This window comes from Gracilinanus agilis, chromosome 2, assembly GCF_016433145.1.
Source record: "Gracilinanus agilis isolate LMUSP501 chromosome 2, AgileGrace, whole genome shotgun sequence".
Lineage (NCBI taxonomy): Eukaryota > Metazoa > Chordata > Mammalia > Didelphimorphia > Didelphidae > Gracilinanus > Gracilinanus agilis.
The window spans coordinates 476,765,651-476,787,501 of NC_058131.1; the positions used below are offsets into that span (position 1 = coordinate 476,765,651).

Sequence of the window (21,851 nt, forward strand, 5' to 3'; positions counted from 1 at the left end):
TTGGGAATCAGTACCGCATTTGTATCATAAAAGAAATTTGGTAAAACTCCTTCTTTGCTTATTTTGTCAAAAAGCTTGTATAATATTGGGATTAGTTGTTCTTTAAATGTTTTATAGAAATCACTTGTGAATCTATCTGGCCTTGGGTGGGGTTTCTTGGGGAGTTCCTTGATGGCTTGTTCAATTTCTTTTTCTAAGATGGTATTGTTTAAGTATTTTATTTCCTCTTTTGTTAATCTAGGCAGTTTATAGTTTTGTAAATATTCACCTATATCACCTAGATTTTCATATTTATTGCCATATAATTGGGCAAAATAGCTCTTAATAATTACCTTTGGGGGCAGCTGGGTAGCTTGGTGGATTGAGAGCCAGGCTGTTGTGAGGATTATTTAGGTATTAGTTTACATATAGTTAATATGGACCTAGCAGGAAGGGCTGGAGAATTCCAAGATGGAATGAAGAAGCACGAAGTGTATTTTCTTGCTCACTGGGAGAGACTCCATGGTGTTTGGGGCAAGCAGCAGCTGACAACTAGGAGACACCAGATTTACCAGTGATCCTGTGGAAAGACCATCACCTACTTGTAGGAGATTTTGGTAGAGACTGCTAAATCCCAACCTGAGTTGCAGGTCAACTTGGGCTGGGTCAGCTCCCAGAATCTACCCACCTGGAAGAGTGCAGCCGGTGGTCCAGGAGGAGCAATAACATCACTGGAGTGAGGCTGAACACGTCTGTTGTGAGGATGCTTTTTTCCCTGAGCCCTGTTATGCTTAGGCCTTAGTTTAGTGTAGTCAAGTCCTTCCCCTGTCCATCTGGTTTGCCCTTAGCTTGTAAGTGTAGATTCACAATTCCCATCCTTTATCTTATAGTCCCTGATTAAAAACTGTTATAAACCTTTGCCTTTTGCCTGCTGGTTCCATAGGCCCTTGCCTAGGTGGGCTGAGTGACTGTTGGAGCCTAACTGCCATTTCCAGTAACTGTAACCTCCTAGTAGTTAAACTTGGTCTCCCTACCTTGTTGGGTCCTGTTCATCTGTCATTCCTGTCTCTCTCAACCTAGTGTGAACCCACAAATAGTAATAGTTAACCCCCGGTAACCCTCCATTACAAGGCCTAGAGACAGGAGGTCCTAGGTTCAAATCTGGCCTTAGACACTTCCCAGCTATGTGACCCTGGGCAAGTCACTTGACCCCCATTGCGTACCCTTACCACTCCTTTGCCTTGGAGCCAGTACACAGTATTAACTCCAAGATGGAAGGTAAGGATTTAAAAATAATAATAATTACCTTAATTTCCTCTTCATTAGAGCTGAGGTTGCCCTTTTCATCCTTGATACTGTTAATTTGATTTTCTTCTTTCTTTTAGCGCAATAATATTCCTTCACCAGCATATACTTCATTTTCCAGTTTTTTGCCCACCACAAAAATCGTGGCTATAAATATTTTCGTACAAGTCTGTTTATCTATGATCTCTTTGGGGTACAGACCCAACAATAGTATGGCTGGATCAAAGGGCAGGCAATCTGCTAGGTGTGAGGTTATTACCTCAGTGTTGTTTTGATTTGCATTTCTCTAATTATTAGAGATTTAGAGCACTTTCTCATGTGTTTATTGATACTTTTGATTTCTTTATATGAAAATTGCCTATTCATGTCCCTTGCCCATTTATCGTTTGGGGAATGGCTTGATTTTTTTATACAATTGATTTAACTCCTTGTATATTTGAGTAATTAGACCCCTCTCAGAGTTTTTTGTTATAAAGATTTTTTTCCCAATTTGTTGTTTCCCTTCTGATTTTGGCTACATTGTTTTTGTTTGTACAAAAGCTTTTTAATTTAGTATAATCAATCATCCCATTCACATTCAGAGTTATAATTATCAGTTGTGTATTCCCCAAGATTTTAGTATCCTCTCTTAGTTCTACCCCTTCTTCTTACACTATTTCCTTTTAAACCAGTGATTTGTTTTAAGCCAGTAACCCTTGTCCCCTCCCTTGATTTTTTCTTTTTTTTTATTACATTAACCAGTACCTTATTTTATTTGTTTTTTTTTCAGAGTACCAGCTCTTAGTCTTATTTATTTGTTCAATAGTTCTTTTTCTACCCTTTCTACCCCCTCCCTTGTTGTTCCCCTCTTTTTATTTTTAAGGCCTAGTGAATTCCCTCTCCCTTCTCCTTCCCTTCCTTTTTTGACCTCCCCACTCCTCTGCTCCCTGTGGTTTATCCCTTCTGACTTTCTCAGTAGAGTTAGATAGAGTTCTATATCTCAATGGATATAGCTACTCTTCCCCCTCAGGGTTAATTCCACTGAGAGAAAGGTTTAAATATTAACTCTTAATGCTCTCTTCTTCTCCTTCTTATAATATAGTATTCATCCTTCCCCTTCCCATGCCCTCTTTGTATGTAATAGCATATCCTATTTTTCTTATTCATTCAAGTTTCTCTTGGTGTCCTCTACTATTCACCCCCTCTTTCCCAAAACTGATAATTATAACTCTGAATGTGAATGGGATGAACTAGCCCATAAAAAGGAAGCAAATAGCAGAGTGGATTAGAAACCAAAATCCTACCATATAGGTTTAGATATTATCTCTTAATGCTCTCTTCTTCTTCTTATAATAGTATTCATCCCCTCCCCTTCCCATGCCTTCTTTGTGTGTAATAGAATATCCTATTTTTCTTATTCTTTCAAGTTTCTCTTGGTGTCCTCTACTATTCACCCTCCCCTCTTTCCCACCCACCCCCTTATCATCTTAGACCATTTAGTACTCCAGCCTCTCCTTGTGAATAATTCTTCTAATTACTATAATAGTGGATACTATAATAGTGAATAGAGTTCCCTACAGAGAATTACACATAACATTTCTCCATATAGGAATAGAAATAATTAGATCTTATTGAAGCCCTTAAGAGGCAAATTTAAAAATAAGAGTTTTCTTTCCCCTCTTTCTTATTTACCTTTTCATGTTTCTCTTGATTTTTGTGGTTGGATATCGAACTTTCCATTTAGTCCTGGTCTTTTCTGTGCAAATACTTGGAAATCTTCTATCTTGTTGAATGCCCATACTTTCCCCTGGAAGTATATAGTCAGTTTTGATGGGTAGGTGATCCTTGGTTGTAGACCCAGTTCTCTTGCCTTTCTGAATATCATATTCCAAGCCTTGCAGTCTTGTAGTGTGGAGGCTGCCAGATCCTGTGTGATCCTGATTGGTACTCCTTGATATCTGAATTTTCTCTTTCTGGCTTCTTGTAAAATTTTTTCTTTTACTTGGAAGCTCTTATTTGGCTATTATATTCCTGGGGGTTTTCTTTTCAGGGTTAAGTGTAGAAGGCAATCTATGGATCCTTTCAGTGTCTATATTGCCCTCTTGTTGTAGAACTTCAGGGCAATTTTGCTGAATAATTTCCTTTAGTATGGAGTCCAAATTTCTATTAATTTCTGCTTTTTCAGGAAGACCAGTAATTCTCAGATTGTTTCTTTTAGACCTGTTTTCTTGATCTGTCAATTTCTCAGTGAGATATTTCATGTTTCCTTCTATTTTATCAGTCTTTTGACTTTGTTTTATTTGTTCTTGTTGTCTTGAGAGATCATTGGCTTCTACTTGCCCAATTCTTGTCTTTAGAGACTGATTTTCTGCTATCTTCTTTTGATTTTCCTTTTTGATTTGGTCTTTCCTGTTTTCCAGCTGTTTGATTTTGGTCTCCAATTTGCTTATTAATTCTTTTGATTTGGGGGCATCTTTTTTTATTGCCCAATTCTAGCCTTTACAGACTGGTTTTTGGCTATAATCTTTTGGTTTTCCTTTTGATGTGGTCTGTTTGGTTCTTCAAGGCTTCCAGCTGGTCATTTCTGGTTTTCAATTTGCTTATCAATTCATTTGATTTCTGAGCCTCACTTTCTAATCGCGAAATTCTGCCTTTTAAACTGTTATTTTCTTGCTAGTTCTCTACCATCTTTCTCATAATCTCAGATTTGAACTCTTCAGGAGTTTGTGACCAGTTTTCATCTTTTTGGGAAGGTTTAGGTATGATTACTTGTTTGTTCTCTGCTGTTTGCTTTGTTGTCTGGATTTTCTCTCCAGAAAAGTTGTCGAGTGTTAAAGGTTTCTTCTTGATCTTTTTCTTCTGGGGTTCTTGTCTCTGGCTTGCCATTGTGAGCCGTGTGCCCTCTCAGCTTTATCCTCACACCCAGGATCTGTCTGCGCTCTTTAGGCTCCTGTGGTCTCAGGTCTAGTTGTTCTCAGGGTCAAACCTCCTGGTGGGTCCCCTTGCTTGTTCCTCTGCCCAAAGCTCCTTTAACAGTCTCAGGGCGCTGTTTCCAGTCTTGCCCCCCTCTGCACTGGGTCCCCACTCCAGGTCTGAGCCTGCGCTCAGCATCTGCGTCTGCAGCCGAGACCACGCCTGCACTCAGAGTCTGTGTTCAAAGTCCGTGCGTTCTTTAGCCTCTTGGGGTCTTAAGTCTTGCTGCTCTTAGGAGCAGGTCCTGGTGACCCCAAGTAGCCATCAAGGACTTAATGGGTATCCCAAATTTGCTCTGACTCTTTTGCGCTGGCTTTGTCATTGTAGGTGGTGTGTATGTTGGGGGACAGGGGGTTGCTCAGCTCGCGTTTTAGTGAGAGCTGTTTCACCCCTTTATAGCTTGGAAATGCCCCAATTCCACGTACCTTCAATGATGCGCCCTGTTGTGGGGTCCCTTCCTTTGTCTGGATTTGTTTTTGTGTCTTCTTTGTTTTGGTTAGGAGAGGTTAAGCAGCTGCTTTTTACTCTGCCACCATCTTAACCCGGAAGTCCCTGATAATACTAATTTTTAAGAGTTACTAATATCATCTTTTCTTATAGGAACACAAATCATTTGAACTTATTGGGTCCCTTTAAAAAAAGGGTTTTTTTTTCCCCCTCTTTCTTAATTACCTTTTGGTGATTCTCTTGAGTTCTATGTTTGGGTATGAAATTTTCTGTTTGTCAGGTCTTTTCTTTAGGAATGCTTGGATATCTTCTATTTTATTAAATGCTGCAAGAATATAATCATTTTTGTTGGGTAGTTGATTCTTGGTTGTAGACCCTTGCTTTCCGGAATATATTCCATGCCTTATGGTTCTTCAGGATGGATGCAGTCAGGTCCTGTGTTATCCTAAATGTATCTCAATAATATCTGAATGGTTTCTTTTCTTTTTTTTAAACCCTTACCTTACAACTTAGAATCAATACTGTGTATTGGTTCTAAGGCAGAAGAGTGGTAAAGGCTAGGCAATGGGGGTCAAGTGACTTGACCAGGGTCACATGGCTAGGAAGTGTCTGAAGTCAGGTTTGAACCCAGGACCCTCTCTCTGGGCCTGACTCTCAATCCACTGAACCACCAGCTGCCCCTGGAATGGTTTCTTTTTAGCAGCTTATAGTATTTTTCCGTAGTCTGGTAGTTCTTGAGCAACATATAGATGACATTCAAGAACTTATAGCTAATTTCTTAATAATATACAACACCTACATGTTGTATCTCCTATTAGATTGTGAGCTCTTCAAGGATAAAAAATGTTTTGCCCCTCTTTGCATTCCCAGTGCCTCACACGGAGTAGGCATTTAATAAATGCTTATTGACCAACTAATTATTGTTCCCTATACTTGGCATTCCATCTTTCACCTGTATGCTTTTGTGAAAAGTATTCCCCTATGTTCTCCTTCCTCACCTCCCACTCTTGGAATCCCTGCTTCTCCTTCAAGACTCAACTCAAGCACCCCTTCCTCCAAGAAGCCTTTGGAAATGACCCTAGAGTCCCTTCAAGAATGACTATGTATTTATTTCTATTTAAATCATCTATTTACTTTTGAGTATATATCTTGTGTCCCCCTAGTAAGATGTAGGCATCTTTTGCTTTCATAGCCCTATTTCCTAGTACGTACTAGGTAAATGATAGAGTTAGAAATTTAGAGCTGTAAATTTGAATTTGTAAACTTGAGAATTTATATACTTTAACTCTAAAATCTTTGTAAAATGACAGAGAAGGAGACAATGTTTTTTAAGTGCTACTGTAACATAAAATATTTCAAATTTTAATAAAACTGTGTTCAATGCATGCCTGTTAAATAAGTTTTATCTTACATCAATAACTCATTTTACTTTGAGATTTACAATCATTTTTTTTACTTTGTTCATTCTCCATCTCTTTGTCTTTACATTTTTCAGGTTTTAAAAATTATCTTTTGAAATAAGGTTTAGGTGTCTTCACACTTGAAAACAGAGATATTGAGAAAATTTCCAGTTCTAGAGTTCTGTTACCTGCCTAAAAATAAAGGGAAAAACTAGAATAATTTGGGAACCTCAAAATCAGAGCAGAAAGCATTGAAACTGGAAGGAATATATAGATAATGGACGTAGCAGTAATATAAGGCACACACTGACATTGTGGGAAACAGGTTGAGTTCCCTGAGGTTTAGAGATGAAATTTTTTTGGCACAAGTACTTGATGTGGAAATGAACTTTTCCTTATACATGGAAACTAAGCCAAATTATTTTTTTAACAACTTCCCAACAATACCACTCATAGACTAAACTCATCAGGCCAAACAAACCTCCATCAAAGTTAAAACTTAAGGATTGAAAAATCTACGTATTGTCTATGAGAAAAGGAATCATCCAATCCTCACATTGCTTCCTCTGGACATCAGGGCAGATCGCCTCCCCTTTCAGGGCCGGAGCATCATATCTGCAAAGGAGGGATAATAGTAGCATAGAAACAGCTTTCAGACTTTCTTACTAAGTGTGAAATAATGTTACTGCCTTTGGAGGACCTGAAAACTGTGCTATTCCTTCTTCCCCTCAGAAATTACTTCAAATGGAATAGCTGAGGCATTAACACTTTGCTTCAGTTTTTTAAGCAAAATAGGATAATGCTCTTCTGTCATATCTCCCCTCCTCTGCACTCCACACCCCCCACTGCTGTTTTCCTAGCAACTAATCACTCTGTTCTTTGACTAATTGCTTCTTTTTTCATTCTTTTGTCAGCTGTTATTGCTATTCCAGAATGAAGCTATATAGTTCCTCACCTGTCCCACTAGCCCATTGTCCCGCTTTTTGATATTTTGAGGATAATCGATCTCTGGAGCAAATTTATAGGCACCAATTTTAATGATTCTGTTGATAATAATTAAAAACAACTGTTCATTCAAGGCCAGGAATTTCAAAGAATATACATTGTTAAGGACTTTGTCAAAGAAATGCATGATCAGAGGAGATGAACTGATCACATAGCAAGATCCAGGAATAACAAATGGAGAATGTTGTCCTTTTGATGATAAGAGAAAACAATCAAGGGCCCTAGTACATTGTTGGAGTGGAGGAAGACCCAGTTGCCAATATATGAAAAAACACAGATGAGAAAATGAGCAAGCATAGATGGATTATGATGCCTCATTGAAAGGATTATTCATATTAATAAAATTAAAAGGTTCATTTGAGTACTTGACTATTTTAAGTTGAGTCAAAATGAGAAAATCCAAAAACCAGTTATTTTTAAAAAATATATTCTTCTGTATGTTCAGTATAGGATATTCCATCCCCTTTATCTTTCTAAAATAGGCTCCAGAGAGCCCCACAAATAAGGAAATGCTGGAGATAACTATCTACTTTCTCAAAAATTTTCCCTTTTTTTAGTATATAAAGGAGAGGGTCTCAAATAGGTAGAAGCAGGTGTGAATGCTTTTCCATGTGCATAGGAATAGAGGTGGAAGGTAAAATAACTGAGTCTGAAGAACATCCAACCTGAGAACTTTGTATTTTGTCCTGATGGCATTTAGGGAGCAGCAGAAAGTTCTTCAGCAGGGAAGTAATATGGTCAAACTTGTAACTTATTTTGGCAGCTTTGTGGAGGTTGAATTGGAGACAACAGAGACAGCAGTTAGATGGGGTTGCAGTAATCTGGGTGAGAAGCTTTGAAAACCAATTAGGATGGTAATTGTGGAAATAGAGAGAGAGGGATAAATGTAAAATATGTGGTAAAGTAACATATCAAGACTTAGTAAGTGATTGCATATGGAGGTTAAATATGATGCCAAAGATTCAAATCTGGGGCCACTGAAATGAAGAGTGTTGTCCTCAACTAAAATAAGGAATTTCGAAAAGTAGAATCCATTTCTTACTAGTTGCATTTTCCTAGACAAGTCATTTTAAACTTCCCTGGTCCTCTTTTTCCTTATATATAAAAAATAACATAGTAATATTTGTACAAGCTACTCCACAAGGTTGTGATGTAGATTGCAGTTGTTTTTTCCATTACTATCACAAAAAAGGCATCCTATCTTCATGTAGGCTAGGAGGAACCTTTAAGAGATTATCCACTCCAAACATCTAATTGGCAGGTGATAAAACTGAAATGCTGCTATTATTTTTAACAAGTCAGTCTTAAGCAACTTACATTTATATTTCTTATTGTGGATACCTTATGGTATCATAGTACATATTGTTTTTTCATGTTTTCTCAACTTTGTGATTTAATCATCATACTTTTCCATATATTTTTCTTATAAAGTCCACCTGTGTGGTTGAGACCACCCTCTGATGTCTCATGTTTCATGGTTGCCATTGCAGCTCTTGGACTAATTCCAGAATCTCACATCATTGCTAATTTATCTCATTTTCATTCATAGCCTCCCAACTGGTTCTTCTTACACATGCCATTTTTAATAAGTAAACTACTTTCAAATAATATACAACTTTAGACATCACAAATAGTATTAATATAAATATCTTAGATCCTATTATTGGAAAGTTCCACAAACTGGATACTGCTTAATTCCACTCTAGTCCCCTCATTTTCTATATATTTTAACCACTTTTGACTAGTCTCTTTGTTCTTCAGTCTTATTCTAGCTTCCTTTATTTGTGTCAGCCATCCCTCATTCTAGGAACACAGTCTTTTGTTATTGATTTAGTTGCTGAAATCCTTTATTTCCATTAAAGCCCTTCTTTTAAAGTCAGGTAGCCCTTCTTCCACTTTTTCATGGTGCCCTTACCCCTTCTTAGCTGAAAGTGTTCTCTCTCTCTCTCATATTATTCAAAGCACTTCTTCAGTAGTCCTTCTTTATCCTTAATATAGCAACATGGTAGGGGAAGCTAGATAGGTGGCTCAGTGGGTGGAGAACCAGCGTAGAGATGGGAGGTCCTAGCGTTAAAAGTTGACCTCAGATATTTCCTAACTATGTGATCCTGGGCAAGTCAAATACTGTTCTTTTGCCTTTGAATCATCAGTATTGATTCTTAGATGAAAGATAAAGATTTAAAAACAAAAACATAGCAATGTGATATAGTTAGATGATATTGGACTTGAAATCAGAAGAGATCTGGATTTCAGATTCAAATCTGATGCTTAAGAGCTGAACCTTATTTCCTCATATGTTGAGGATGATATTCATGCCATGACCTCACTGGATTGTAAAGAAAACAGGTTGTAAACAGTAAAATGCTATATAATTTAATACTCTTTCTTCCTGCCATGTCTATTACTTTTAGAATGTAAACTTCTGCATCTGGAAAGTCCAATAATTTTTCATCTTTGTATCTTCAACATTTAGCACAGTGCCTTGCACTGGGCCTTTAACAATTCTTTGAATTGCTTTGAATGTTAGTTGGCACAGTCAACTTGTCAGCCAGTTTTTTTAGAGTAATTATCCTAAATTCAGGCTATTCAACATCAGAGGTAGGAGAAGAAGGGATATTTTTTTTTTCTGCATTTCTATCATTACCCACTATAACACCCCTCCTCCACTCTTTCATTGTAACCCTTTCTTGTAACCAGTAAGCATAGTCAGGAAAAGTAAATCAATACATTGGCCATGTACAAATGCATATAGTCCATTTCCTTTCTACATGAAAGTGTCAGAAACTTATTTTTAAAATGCACAGTAGAAAGCAAAAATATACTCAGAAGAATGGACCTGTGTGACAGTTTTGTTACTACCATGTTAATTTGATGTACCCTTCAGAAACATATTATAGAAGTTCACAGTTTCATATACAATCTTTTTTAGTTCTCATTTACATATAGTTTTTCATTTTTGTTAAGTTCATAATAAAGTACAATGGAAAACATTCAGATTTAATTTCCCAAAGCTGTAATTTTATCTATTTACTCACTGGGTAGAGAAAAAGAGGGAAGGCAGCAGATTATTTTCCACATTATTTTTTTCCCCAAATATTTTCATGAGCTTTTTTTATTCCATTAAAATTTTTTTAATTTATATTTTTTAAGTTTCATTTATGAATATTCATTCCTACATCACCTTTGTTGGCTCGCCATCCATATTGTGCCCTTCAAGGGGCTTTTACCCCAAAGGCTATTTCCTGGGTCCTCCTCTCTCATTGGTCTTCAGTCTCATCTAAAATTCTCATCAGCTATTTCAGCCAGAGTTACCCATTCTTTTAGTTGTTCATATTGATAGTCTTCCTGTTCTCTTTGACCTCACTTTTCCTCACCCCATGTTATATAGTCAGTTGTCAATCTTGCCTTTTTCTACCTCAAGAACCTCTCTTTTAGCCAATTCCCTTCTTTCTATTTGTGTGGTAAACACTCAACTTTTACCTCTCATATCCTCTCATTTAGACTATTACAGTAGCTTCATATTTAGTCTCCTGACCTCAGGTCTTGCCTTGTCCCATTCCATTTTCTCCATAGCTATTAAAGTCAGTGTGTCACCTAACATTTTTTTTTAACCTTTACCTTCCATCTTATAATGAATACTACGTATTGGTTCCCAAGACAGAACAGTGACTAAGGACTAGGCAATGTGGATTGCCCATGGTCATATAGCTAGGAAGTGTCTGAGGCCATATTTGAATCTAGGACCTTTTGTTTTCAATCCATTGAGCCACCTTCATCTAGTACTTCTTCAGTGCCTGCTATGTGCCAGGCCCAGTGATAAGTTCTGGGAATGCAAAGATAGACCAAAAAATGTCTACTCTTAAGATTGTCACAGCCAAATGGGGAACAACATAAAAAAACTGTACAAACAAGATATATACAGTCAGGATGGATAAGGGATCATCTTAAAGGGAAAAACCTCTTAAGATTCAAGAGGTCAGAGAAAGACATTTTGCAGAAAATAAGACTAACTGAGGCTTAAAAGAAAGAAGGAAGATATGAGCATAGAGATGAGAAGGGAGAAGATTTTGGACATTCAGGACAGCTAGTAACATTGCATCAAATCAGAAGGAATGACAATTAGGCGATGGCCTGTGGATTGTGGAGTATGTGGATAGGAGAAAGGTTCTGGAAGATTGGAAAAGGGATAGCTTATAAAGGACCTTGAAAGCCAAACAGAAAATTTTACATTTGACCCTACAGGTAATAGGGAACCCCTGGGGTTTATAGTCATGAAGGAGTGAATGGTCAAACATGTTTTAGAAAGATCAACTTGACAGCCAAGTGGTGGATGAATTGGAGTTGGGAGAGCCTGGAGGCAGATGCCAACTGGTAGGCTAATCCAGTAGTCTAGGTGGGTAGTGCTGAGGGCTTGGTGACCCAGGTTGGTGACTGTGTCAGAGAAGGGAATATATGCAAGAGAAATTACAACAGTAAGACTGACAGGACTTGATTACTGATTGAATATGAAGGGTGAGAGAATGAGGAATGGAGAATGACATTAAAGTTTTAAGCCTGTGTTACTGAGAAGCTGATGGTACCTTTGAAAGGAATGGGAAGTTAGGAAGAAGAGAGTGTTTGGGAGGAAAGATAATGAATTTAGTTTGGACATGTTGAGTTTAAGATGACTATGGTCACAGCTGGAAATATGTTGCTGATGCTTAGCAGAGAGATTAAACCTGGACAACTGATTTCTCTGATGCACACATTTGACTATATCATTGTATTACTCATTAAACTACAGGGGTTGCTTGTTACATTTAGGGTACAAAATGAACATTTCTGTTTGAGTATTGATTGCAAGGCAGAAGAGTGGTGAGACTTGCCCGGATCTCACAGTTAGGAAGTAGATTGAACCCAGGATCTCCTGTGTCTAAGACTTGGCTCTCTATTCACTGAGTCACCTTGCTGCCCCTCTCTTTGGTTTTTAAAACCAGCCACAATCTGCCTCCAGCCTACCTCTCTGATTTTGTTGTTTATTACTCCTCATTCCCAAACTTTGCAAGCTAGATTGGCCATCTTGGTATTCCTCACATATGCATTCCATCTTTATAACTTTGTACCTCTTCACCTCTACCACTTGGAATGCTTTAACTTCACTGCCCAGATGAGAGGCTTGTCCAGCTTGTTCTAATTCCTTTAGTAAATACTTCATCCCTCCATTCCCCCTCCAAAATTTGTGTGTGTGTGTGTGTGTGTGTGTGTGTGTGTGTGTGTGTGTGTGTNCCCTCCAAAATGTGTGTGTGTGTGTGTGTGTGTGTGTGTGTGTGTGTGTGTGTGTGTGTGTGTATTTTGTAAGTCTGTCTCTTGCCAAGTAGATGGGAGCTTCTGAAGATATTGACTATTGTACTTTTGTCATTTTGTTCCCAACATCTAGGACTGTGCTTAGCATATAATGAGTGCTTAGATAGTTGTTGATTGATGATGGATACAGTAAGATACACTTCTGTTATTTTGGTATATGATATCTTCCTGCCTTTGGCCTCTTTGTGGTATTTGCCTAGCAGGTTTCATTGAATTTTAACTATTAATAGGTGGTAGTGACGTTTTATCAAGTAATAATAAGTCATAAAGAGGCATTAATATGTTTTTTTTGTTTTAACAGGAGCTGTTCTGAAACATACCGCATGCCAGTGATGGACTACAAAATGAATGAAGGGGTTTCCTATGAATTTAAGTTCCCTTTCAGAAATAACAACAAATGGCAGAGAAATGCCAACAAAGGGCAAGGACCTCATGGGTCCCAAGTACCCTCCCAGGTTCAGAGTCCAGTGATTTCTCGAATGAGTGCTGGAAAAGGAGATGGGAAAATGCAGCCTCCAGAACGAGCAGCTAATATTCCTCGAAGCATCTCTAGTGATGGTCGCCCTCTGGAAAGGAGGTAACCATATTCTTTAGAGGTTAAATTTCTTTTTTATTTAGGAGTTATTTCAGAGACTTTGGGGAAGGAGGAGAAATAAAGGGGGAAATATAGGAAACGTAAGAAATTAATTTTTTAAAAAAAGGTTAAATTTCAGTTTGTGCCCAAGATTCACATAAAACTATTCACATAACACACATAAAAACAAAATAGGCATTCATATATTTTAATTATTTGAAACTTTATAATAAAAGTTGGAAATTAGCCAAACCATCCATAAGGAAATAACTTTCTGAAGACAACCACCGACTTCACAAAAGTTCCTCGTAGGTAGAACACTCAGAAAAAGGGGAACCAGGAACTGAGAGAAAAATGGGTGATGGGTTAAAGTCTAATGGAAGGAGAACATAAGGTGAGAAGAAAGTCACAAAGACAAAGAAAGTTCCAACATGAAGTAGTCAGACAGTGAGTTAGCTCTGGTGGGATAGAGCTCTGATGGTGAAGAGCTTTGGTGGTCAAGAGCTTTACCCTTAGCCCACATACTGGTGTTTTTACTGGGGCTACAACAGTATAGGAGGAAGGGGAAAATGATAATTAGACAAGTCCTCTGATACATTAGCATTATGAATTAATCATCACAAGATACAAACTGCCAGATTCTAAGACAATAGGTACAGCTTACACCTATATCTGGAGTTCATATGATCTAAGTTTGTTTGATACATATGTTAATTGATTGTTATTGGTAAAATTGGTAGACTGAGATAACTGACCTGTCTTCTGGAGTGTAGCCTCAGGGATTTAACTCAATTTAACTCAAGGTTACAGAAACCAATCATAAGAGATATAAGACTCAGCTTTTTGAGCACTCCTAAAATAATATCAAGATTAATATATGCCTGGACTCCTACACTTTCATACCTACATTCTAAAACCATGATTTGAATAAAGCATGATTGCAGCCCAGAAATACCTTGGGCTCCCCCAAAATGGCAATTTCCAAGTTGTTATTTAATTTCCCTATATTTTAAGGAGATGGTTATTATCTGTAACAGTATTCATTCAGGGGAGTCACTTATGTAGATTCTAGCAACAGGAAGCAGGTTTTTGGTTGAGTAGCTGTGTTCATGTCACTTGGTTAATAAAGAGGTAGAAGGAAGCCAACCAGTACATTATACCACATACTTTCCATTGCTTTGAAGGTAGGAGAGAATTATGGGACAAGACTTCACTTGGAGAATACGTTAAAAAAAGAAGTGAAGGGGAAAGGGATTAAAGGATAAAGGCAAGAAATAAACATTATGTTGAGAGGATGAAGTTTACAGCTTTTCATTGGTACTTTGGTTTGTGATAAATGATCAGATTTCCTTGGGTCCCAAAAAAAATGTTTCACTTTGTTTTTCCTGGCATTCACAGTGGAGCATATTGCAGCATTTTGTCTTAAAGTAGCTAGACTTTTTATTTGGCTGATGGAGGCAAAGCAACTGTGTGTATAATTTAGCCTTTCTTTATTCTCATCCAGTGTAGAGTCAAACTTTTTATGTGAACATTATTTAAACTGAAATCCTTTCTATTAAAATAGAAATGAGTTTGTACTTAAAAATTTTTCAATAGACAAATACTATAAACCTATGTTTGTGAGGGAAACTGTCCATGTGGATAATTTTTTCCAAAGGTTCCTTCACCACTGCAGTTGCAGTCTCCTCTCTGATGTTCTACAGACATTTTGCCTATACATACATACATACATACATACATGCATGCATGCATGCATGCTGCCAGGGTACATTTTCCCCCTCACTGCCACTGCCCTTTCTAATACTGCTCATGTGTGACTTCTTCCATCCCTATGTAAAAGCCTCAGTTTGCTTAAGTACATATATTTAATATAATGATGATGAGTTAAATATTTAACAGTTAAAATATGCTTTTTAGGTACTTAACTAATTAATGACACTATAGAGTCATGTAAATTCAATTCTCATATGTTACCATAGGTGGGGTTTGGGTGTGTGTGTTTCTTTTTTAAACTGTACCTGACTTATTCTCAAAAAATGATTAACTTAAAGAATCTAGCTTTATTTGCTCACTGATATATCCCTCCTTATAGCAACACTGTATTTCCATTTGCTAATTCTAGCCATCTCGGTTCAATTTTTTTTTTAAGTTCTAAGGAATCACTGAATTGGTCTTTTGTCCTAAATGTTCCAAATTTACCTTTTGATATATACATTAACTAGAATTTATTATTTGATCTAGATTCTCATAAATTAGGAAGCAGTTCTTTATAATATTGATAAACATTCTTTAATGCTAGGCACTTTTTTTTTTTTAAACAAAGCAGTAAGCTTTCTCATTCTATGTTTACCTTATTTTATCTTTATTAAAAAAAAGTTCCTTCTATGCAATATTGAATTGGATTTTTTTTAATCTTTACCTTTTGTTTTAGAATGAAACTAAGTATTGGTTTTAAGGCAAAAGAAGCATAAGGATTAGGCAGTTGGAGGTTAAGTGAATTGCCCGGGATCACATATCCAGGAAGTATCTGAGGCCAGATTTGAGTCCAGGGCCTACCAATTTCCAGACTGGAGGCTTTATCTACCATGTTATCTAACTTCCCTCCTTGAATTTAATTTCTGCTATAGATACAAAAGCCAGTTTATTGGATGCATTACCTCTTATTGGTAAAAATATTTTGAATTAATAATTCTAGGATTCTGTGTCAAAGAAGTCTAACCTCAGAGGCCATTAAGTCCACCCTCCTCACAGATAAAGAAACCATCTCCAGGGAGCCTAGTTATGTGACTGACTGAGGTTCCAGACATAATCAATCTCAGAGATGTGATTTGAGCCTCCATTCTTTACCTCCAGAGCCAGTCTTCTTTCTACCATACGCTTTCAAATGTAAGGGGTAGAATATTAAAGGGTTGGACTAAATTTATATGAGTGTGGTCTCCAGGAATTATGACTAAATTCCAAATGACTTTTTATGTTAGTTTATTTATAAAAGGAGAAAGAGTGAAAGTAAGAAAATCAGAGAGAATAGATATTTACTCCAGCTGGTCCAAACCAGGCAGGGCTTAAGAGACTCCAGCAAAGGGGGCCCAGAAGTAAATTAAACAAGGGTTTTAGTCACAAGGGCTCCTCCAAGACCAAGGGGCCTCTTGGGAGGCTAGTACCTCCAGAACAAGCTAAGGAAAGGAGTCAGCCTTTTTCATTCACCCACATGGTAGTTCTAAGGGAAAATAGAAAAGCAGTCTGAGGTTCCAAGCAGGAGCTCCTCCAGGGTCAAGTTTAAGGCCAAAAGACCTTCTCACAGGAAATTCTTGTCACTTTTAAAAACGATTCCTTTTGTCACTTCCTGTGTCTTCCCTCCACTTCACATGGACCAATTATAGCTAAAGCTTTGCTCAGGACTGCTGAAAGGGCAGTCAGTTGACATCACCCACTATCTCACACATGGGTCACAGACCTCTCCCACTTAAGGATAAGTGGGGTGTATACACTTCTGGTGATTAAATCTAAAATTGGGCAGAGGAGAGTTAATCCCATCTTCACACCACTTTGGCTACTTTTTAGTCCTAGAGAAGTATAATCCCATTAGTACCATACCAGATTTTCTAAATTATAGAAGGTAAGCCTTTCCCTTCTCCCTTCATTAATGTAGATATGCTCTCTAGGAACATGGAATTCAGCCCCTCCAAGCTTTTGTGTGGTTTTGGTGACAAAAACTGCTTTGGTGTGAACCTTCTGAGGAGTCTCTCTGAATGTGGCCAGACAGGTCTTCAGCCAGACAGCGTGTCTGTGAGCTGAGCTGGCCCAACGTGAGGAAGGGCCACTCACAACTGAAATTGCACAGGTAGAACCTTGCAGAACCAGGGTCCACCTTCACTTTATGATAAAGCTTTGGAATAAGAGCTTAGCGGAAGCAAAGGTGTCTTACTGGTAACTCTCGCCTTCTTTCCTTCTTCATGAGTTGCACTAAACAGTGGCTCTTGGTTTAATTAATGTCCAATACTTCAAGTATTATTTTTATAAAGTTTATTATCTCACAAAACAGAACCATGACTAAGCTCTTCTACCTACTCAAAAATCCCTGCTCCACCAAAGCCAAGACAGGAAGAAAAAAGGGTCAGAGAAGGAACTACACCTAATTTATGCCCTGTCTACATCAGCATGTACTGACAGGAAGTGAGTTGAGTGCTGGGAATTATAGTTTTGCTGGGGATTGTAGTTTTTAGGGTAACAGATTCTGATTACACATAGGAGCCCTTTGAGACAGGAAAGAGGCCAATCAGCTATTAGAATGAAAGTTGTTTTTGATGGGGCAGGTGTAGCATGGAGCCAAGATGGCAGTGAAAAGGCAGAGGCTCTCCTGAGCTCTAGTAAATTCCCCTTCAAACAACTTTCATGCCTCCAAATGAATTCTGGTGTGACAGGACCCACAGAAGGATGGACAGTTTTCCTGCCCAAGCTAACTTAAATGGTTGGTAGGAAAGATCTATCTCACCAGGATGAGAGTGGTTTGAGGTCCAGCAGGCCATGCCAAAGCAGACCTCCCCTTGGCAAGCCAGCAGCAGGCATTGGGAGCAGCTGAATCGGCAGCTGCAGCTTCTAGAGCTCTTAGCCTACAGACAGAAAAGGAGTCAGGCACCAGATCAGAAGGAGATTATAGGGAATGTTTGCTGGCCCTCTGACTCTGTTGCATTGCACATAAACAGATCTGTCTTACAATCATAGGTGGCAGTACTAGGGTAAGGCAAAGCATTTGCACACTAGAGCTTTTCGCAGCTTGGGAGAAAAAGGTTTGGTACCTAAAGCAGTTTCTGTGGGCTTTTTTGGCTATTTTTTACAGCAGTTTTATTTCTTTTAAATATCATTTAAGAGATAACGAGTCAATTTCTATTTTATTTTGTATTAATTATTTATTTTACAGAGCCATCAGCTTTAGATAGATTGGCTTGGAGTTGTTGTAATTGTACATATTATTATCTCATCTTCATTCTTCCACTTTCATGTTAATTCCAATCTTTGCTCTATTTAGTTGGTCTCCTGACTATACACAGCTAATAGTGAAATAGCCTCCAAATAAGCCAGTAGCCATTGAAACAATCTGATAATAGTTTTTTTAAAAAACACAGAAAAAATAGATCAGTGGAACAAATTAGAGAATAGCCCATTATTTGATAAATTCAAGAACATAAATGACTGGGAAATGGACCCCCTATTTGAGAAGAGCTGCTGGAAAAACTGGGAATCAATTTGGCAGGAATTAGCTTCAGACCAACATTTTATGCCATGTTAAAATAAGTTAAAAATGGATATGTGGGGGGCAGCTGGGTAGCTCAGTGGAGTGAGAGTCAGGCCTAGAGACAGGAGGTCCTAGGTTCAAACCCAGCCTCAGCCACTTCCCAGCTGTGTGACCCTGGGCAAGTCACTTGACCCCCATTGCCCACCCTTACCAATCTTCCACCTATGAGACAATACACCGAAGTATAAGGGTTTAAAAAAAATGGATATGTGACTTGAATTTCACCAATGAAATGAGAAGAAAATAAGATCAGGTGCCTTTAAAACAATAACAACAACAACTAAAACCAGCTGTTTCAAAATGGAGAATTTTTGAACAAGGCTTAGAATATAGAAGAGATCACAAAAAGTAAAGTAAATCATTTGGGTACAAAATGTATTTATTTATTTGTTTTTAAGAGCCCTTACCTTCCGTCTTGGAGTCAATACTGAAAGATTAATACCCAACTTGGAAATCTTTGTATCCAACATCAAAAATGAACATAGTGTTTCTGCCTTCATACCTTCTTGTTCATCCTAACAAGATGATGCCATTTGTACACTACTCACTTATGGTCCTAAAAGCATTAGCTGCTTTGTGGTCTCTAATCTGCTTCCCAAGTTTACAGGTTTGGGGTTAAAATCAAGATAATGCTCTTTTGCTGATCTTTAAGTGCTGCTATGTCAGTGTTCTCCAGTGTGGGGTGAGCATAAGATTGGAGGGCAGAAAGAAAATATTTAAATGTTTATTTTTTTATCTGATAAAATAGTAGAAATAAATTAAGCTTTTCTTAATACAGAGAATAATGACACTGGAAGAGTGTGTGTGTGTGTGTGTGTGTGTGTGTGTGTGTGTGTGTGTGTTGTGTTAATGTACAATATTCTGGCTATCTTGATGAAGAAAAAAAATTGAATCACAGTACTACAGGATTCTCTCAATTGTCCTTTAGCTTCCAGCATGTTGTGAGGAATTGCTCTTTGTAAGCCTGGTTCAGTGAGTTTACAGACTGCTTTATTTAGGTTCAGCTAAACTACCAAATAAAATGTGCAGATTGCTTAAAAAGGTTCTTGTAGTGAAACCAGCAAATAGCTATGATGCTAATATTAAAAATACAAATGAACAAAAAGAAAATGGATGAGATGACACTTTTCCTATTCTTTGTTTGAGTTCATTGTCTTTCCATCAGGAGTTAAAATCAGTGATAGAGTAATCAGATCTGTCAAGGATTTGACCAAAATATTTGATATGGCCAAGAACAACATTTGAAATATGGATTAACTATCATTAACACTGAATTGCAGCCCAAGCATATATTTTGCATTCAGATATTAGCTAATGATAGTATAAAGTTATCATAATTAATAAGATATATGAAACCTGCTTTATGTTCTAGATAAACATAAAGATAAATTTTACATATCTATATATTTGTATATATATAATTTTATCTATAACATATACATTTATAATGTAAATTTATAATTTAGGTATCTATATATTTGTATATCTATAACTTTTTCAGCAGTGTTTTATGCCAATGAATATGCAGTTTATTATACATTAAAATTTGATTTAACTAAATAATAAATGTTTAGAAGAATCCTCTTTTAAGGTTTCTAAATAGCAAAAGAGTACATATTATTTGGGAAACACTTGTCCTTCCTGCCATGTTTTTTTTTTAATAAATAGTTTGAAATAATATATGGAATATAATATGGTAAACTAAAATTCATTCTTTTGTGAGCAAATATTACTGGGAGATGGCAGGGGGAAAAAAGCCATTGCTTTCAAAAGTATTTAAGAGATTTTACAATATGGGAGGTTTGATTTATAGTTGGATGAGAATCCATGTACTCCTAACATGTCTCAGCTTGCTAAATCTGTTTCAAAACTAAAATATACCAAGAACTAATTTTGTTGTGAACACTTAAAGGAAAAATGTACCAGAAAAATATATATTTTTAGTAGTATAAATGACTTCTTTATTAAAAATAGTGATTGAGTGACCTTTAACTGGGATTAAAAAAAAAAAAAAACAACCAACGGATTCTCAATTAAAGATACAGAGGCAGAGGCATTACACATAAAACTGATTCACTCAACTGTTCCTAAGCTAGCTTATCCTGATATCAAGTTGACTAATTTTTTTCAAACTCTTCCTTCCTTCCTTCCTTCCTTCCTTCCTTCCTTCCTTCCTTCCTTCCTTCCTTNTTTTCAAACTCTTCCTTCCTTCCTTCCTTCCTTCCTTCCTTCCTTCCTTCCTTCCTTATCAATTCTACTGCAGAAGAGCAGGAATTGGTAGGCAGTTGGGTTAAGTGACTTGGTCAAGGTCACATAGCTAGAAAGTGTCTGAGGCCATATTTGAAAGGCACCTAATTTAATTTAAAAAAAAAAAAGACCTATAAGTAATCAAATATGTATGTAATGAAATGGGCAATGATCATAAAAATCTTCTATAGTTACAGGTCTACTAGTTATCTAATGGCAAAGGCCTTTAAAAAGTTCTCAAACCTAACTCTGACAGGGGTCTAATTACTCAAATATACAAGGAGTTAAATCAATTATATAAAAAAATCAAGCCATTCCCCAATTGATAAATGGGCAAGAGACATGAATAGGCAATTCAAAAAAAATGAATAGCTCAGGCTCGGGCCTTGGGTGGGGACCCAGTGGAGAGGAGTGCATGACTGTGGAAGTAATGCCCTGAGACTGTTAAAGAAGTTTCGGGCAGAGGAGAAAGCAAGGAGGCAACCAGGTGGCTTGACCCTGAGAACAACTAGACTTGAGACCTCAGGAATCTAAAGAGCACAGACTAACTCTGGATGTGAGGACCAAGCTGAGAGGGTGCGTGGTGCTGTGACTCAGACCAAAGATGCTCCACAGCTCGATAGGATAGACAGAGAGCCTGTCTACCTCACCCAGACTTCTGACTGAGAAAGAAATAATAATAATGGCAAGCCAGTCACAAAAACCTCAAATGAGAAAGATCAAGAAGAAATCTTTAACACTCAACAACTTTTACACAGAAAAAAATCCAGACAACAGAGCAAACAGCAGAGGAGAACAAACAAGTAATCACATCCAAACCTTCCCCCAAAAATGAAAATTGGTCACAAGCTCTTGAAGAGTTCAAATCTGAGATCATGAGAAAGATGGAAGAGATTTGGCGAGAGAAGTGGGAAACAGCTCAAAAGGAAATAAACAGGTTTAAAAACAGAAACTCCCAATTGGAGAAATATGCCCAAAAATCAAAGGAAATGGAAAACAAATTGGAGACCAAATTAAACAGCTGGAAAACAGGATAGACCAAACCAAAAAGGAAAATCATAAGATTATAACAGAAAACCAGTCTCTAAAAACCAGAACTGGGCAAGTTGAAGCCAATGATCTCTCAAGACAGCAAGAACAAATAAAGCAAAATCAAAAGACTGATAAAATAGAAGGAAACATAAAATATCTCTCTGAGAAATTGACAGATCAAGAAAACAGGTCCAGAAGAGACAATTTGAGAATCATTGGTCTTCCTGAAAAAGCAGAAATTAATAGAAATTTGGACTCCATACTACAAGAAATC

At 37.3% G+C, this 21,851-nt stretch overlaps 1 protein-coding gene across 4 annotated transcripts in view; it reads left to right on the top strand.

Moving 5' to 3' along the window:
- Positions 1 to 21,851, top strand: part of SIPA1L1 (signal induced proliferation associated 1 like 1) — a 165,887-nt gene that overhangs the window by 81,611 nt on the left and 62,425 nt on the right. For all 4 annotated transcript variants that reach the window (XM_044664918.1, XM_044664919.1, XM_044664920.1 and 1 more), the window contains exon 9: positions 12,733 to 13,008. In XM_044664918.1, coding sequence (XP_044520853.1) covers positions 12,733 to 13,008 — 276 coding nt within the window. The remainder of the gene's footprint in view (positions 1 to 12,732; positions 13,009 to 21,851) is intronic.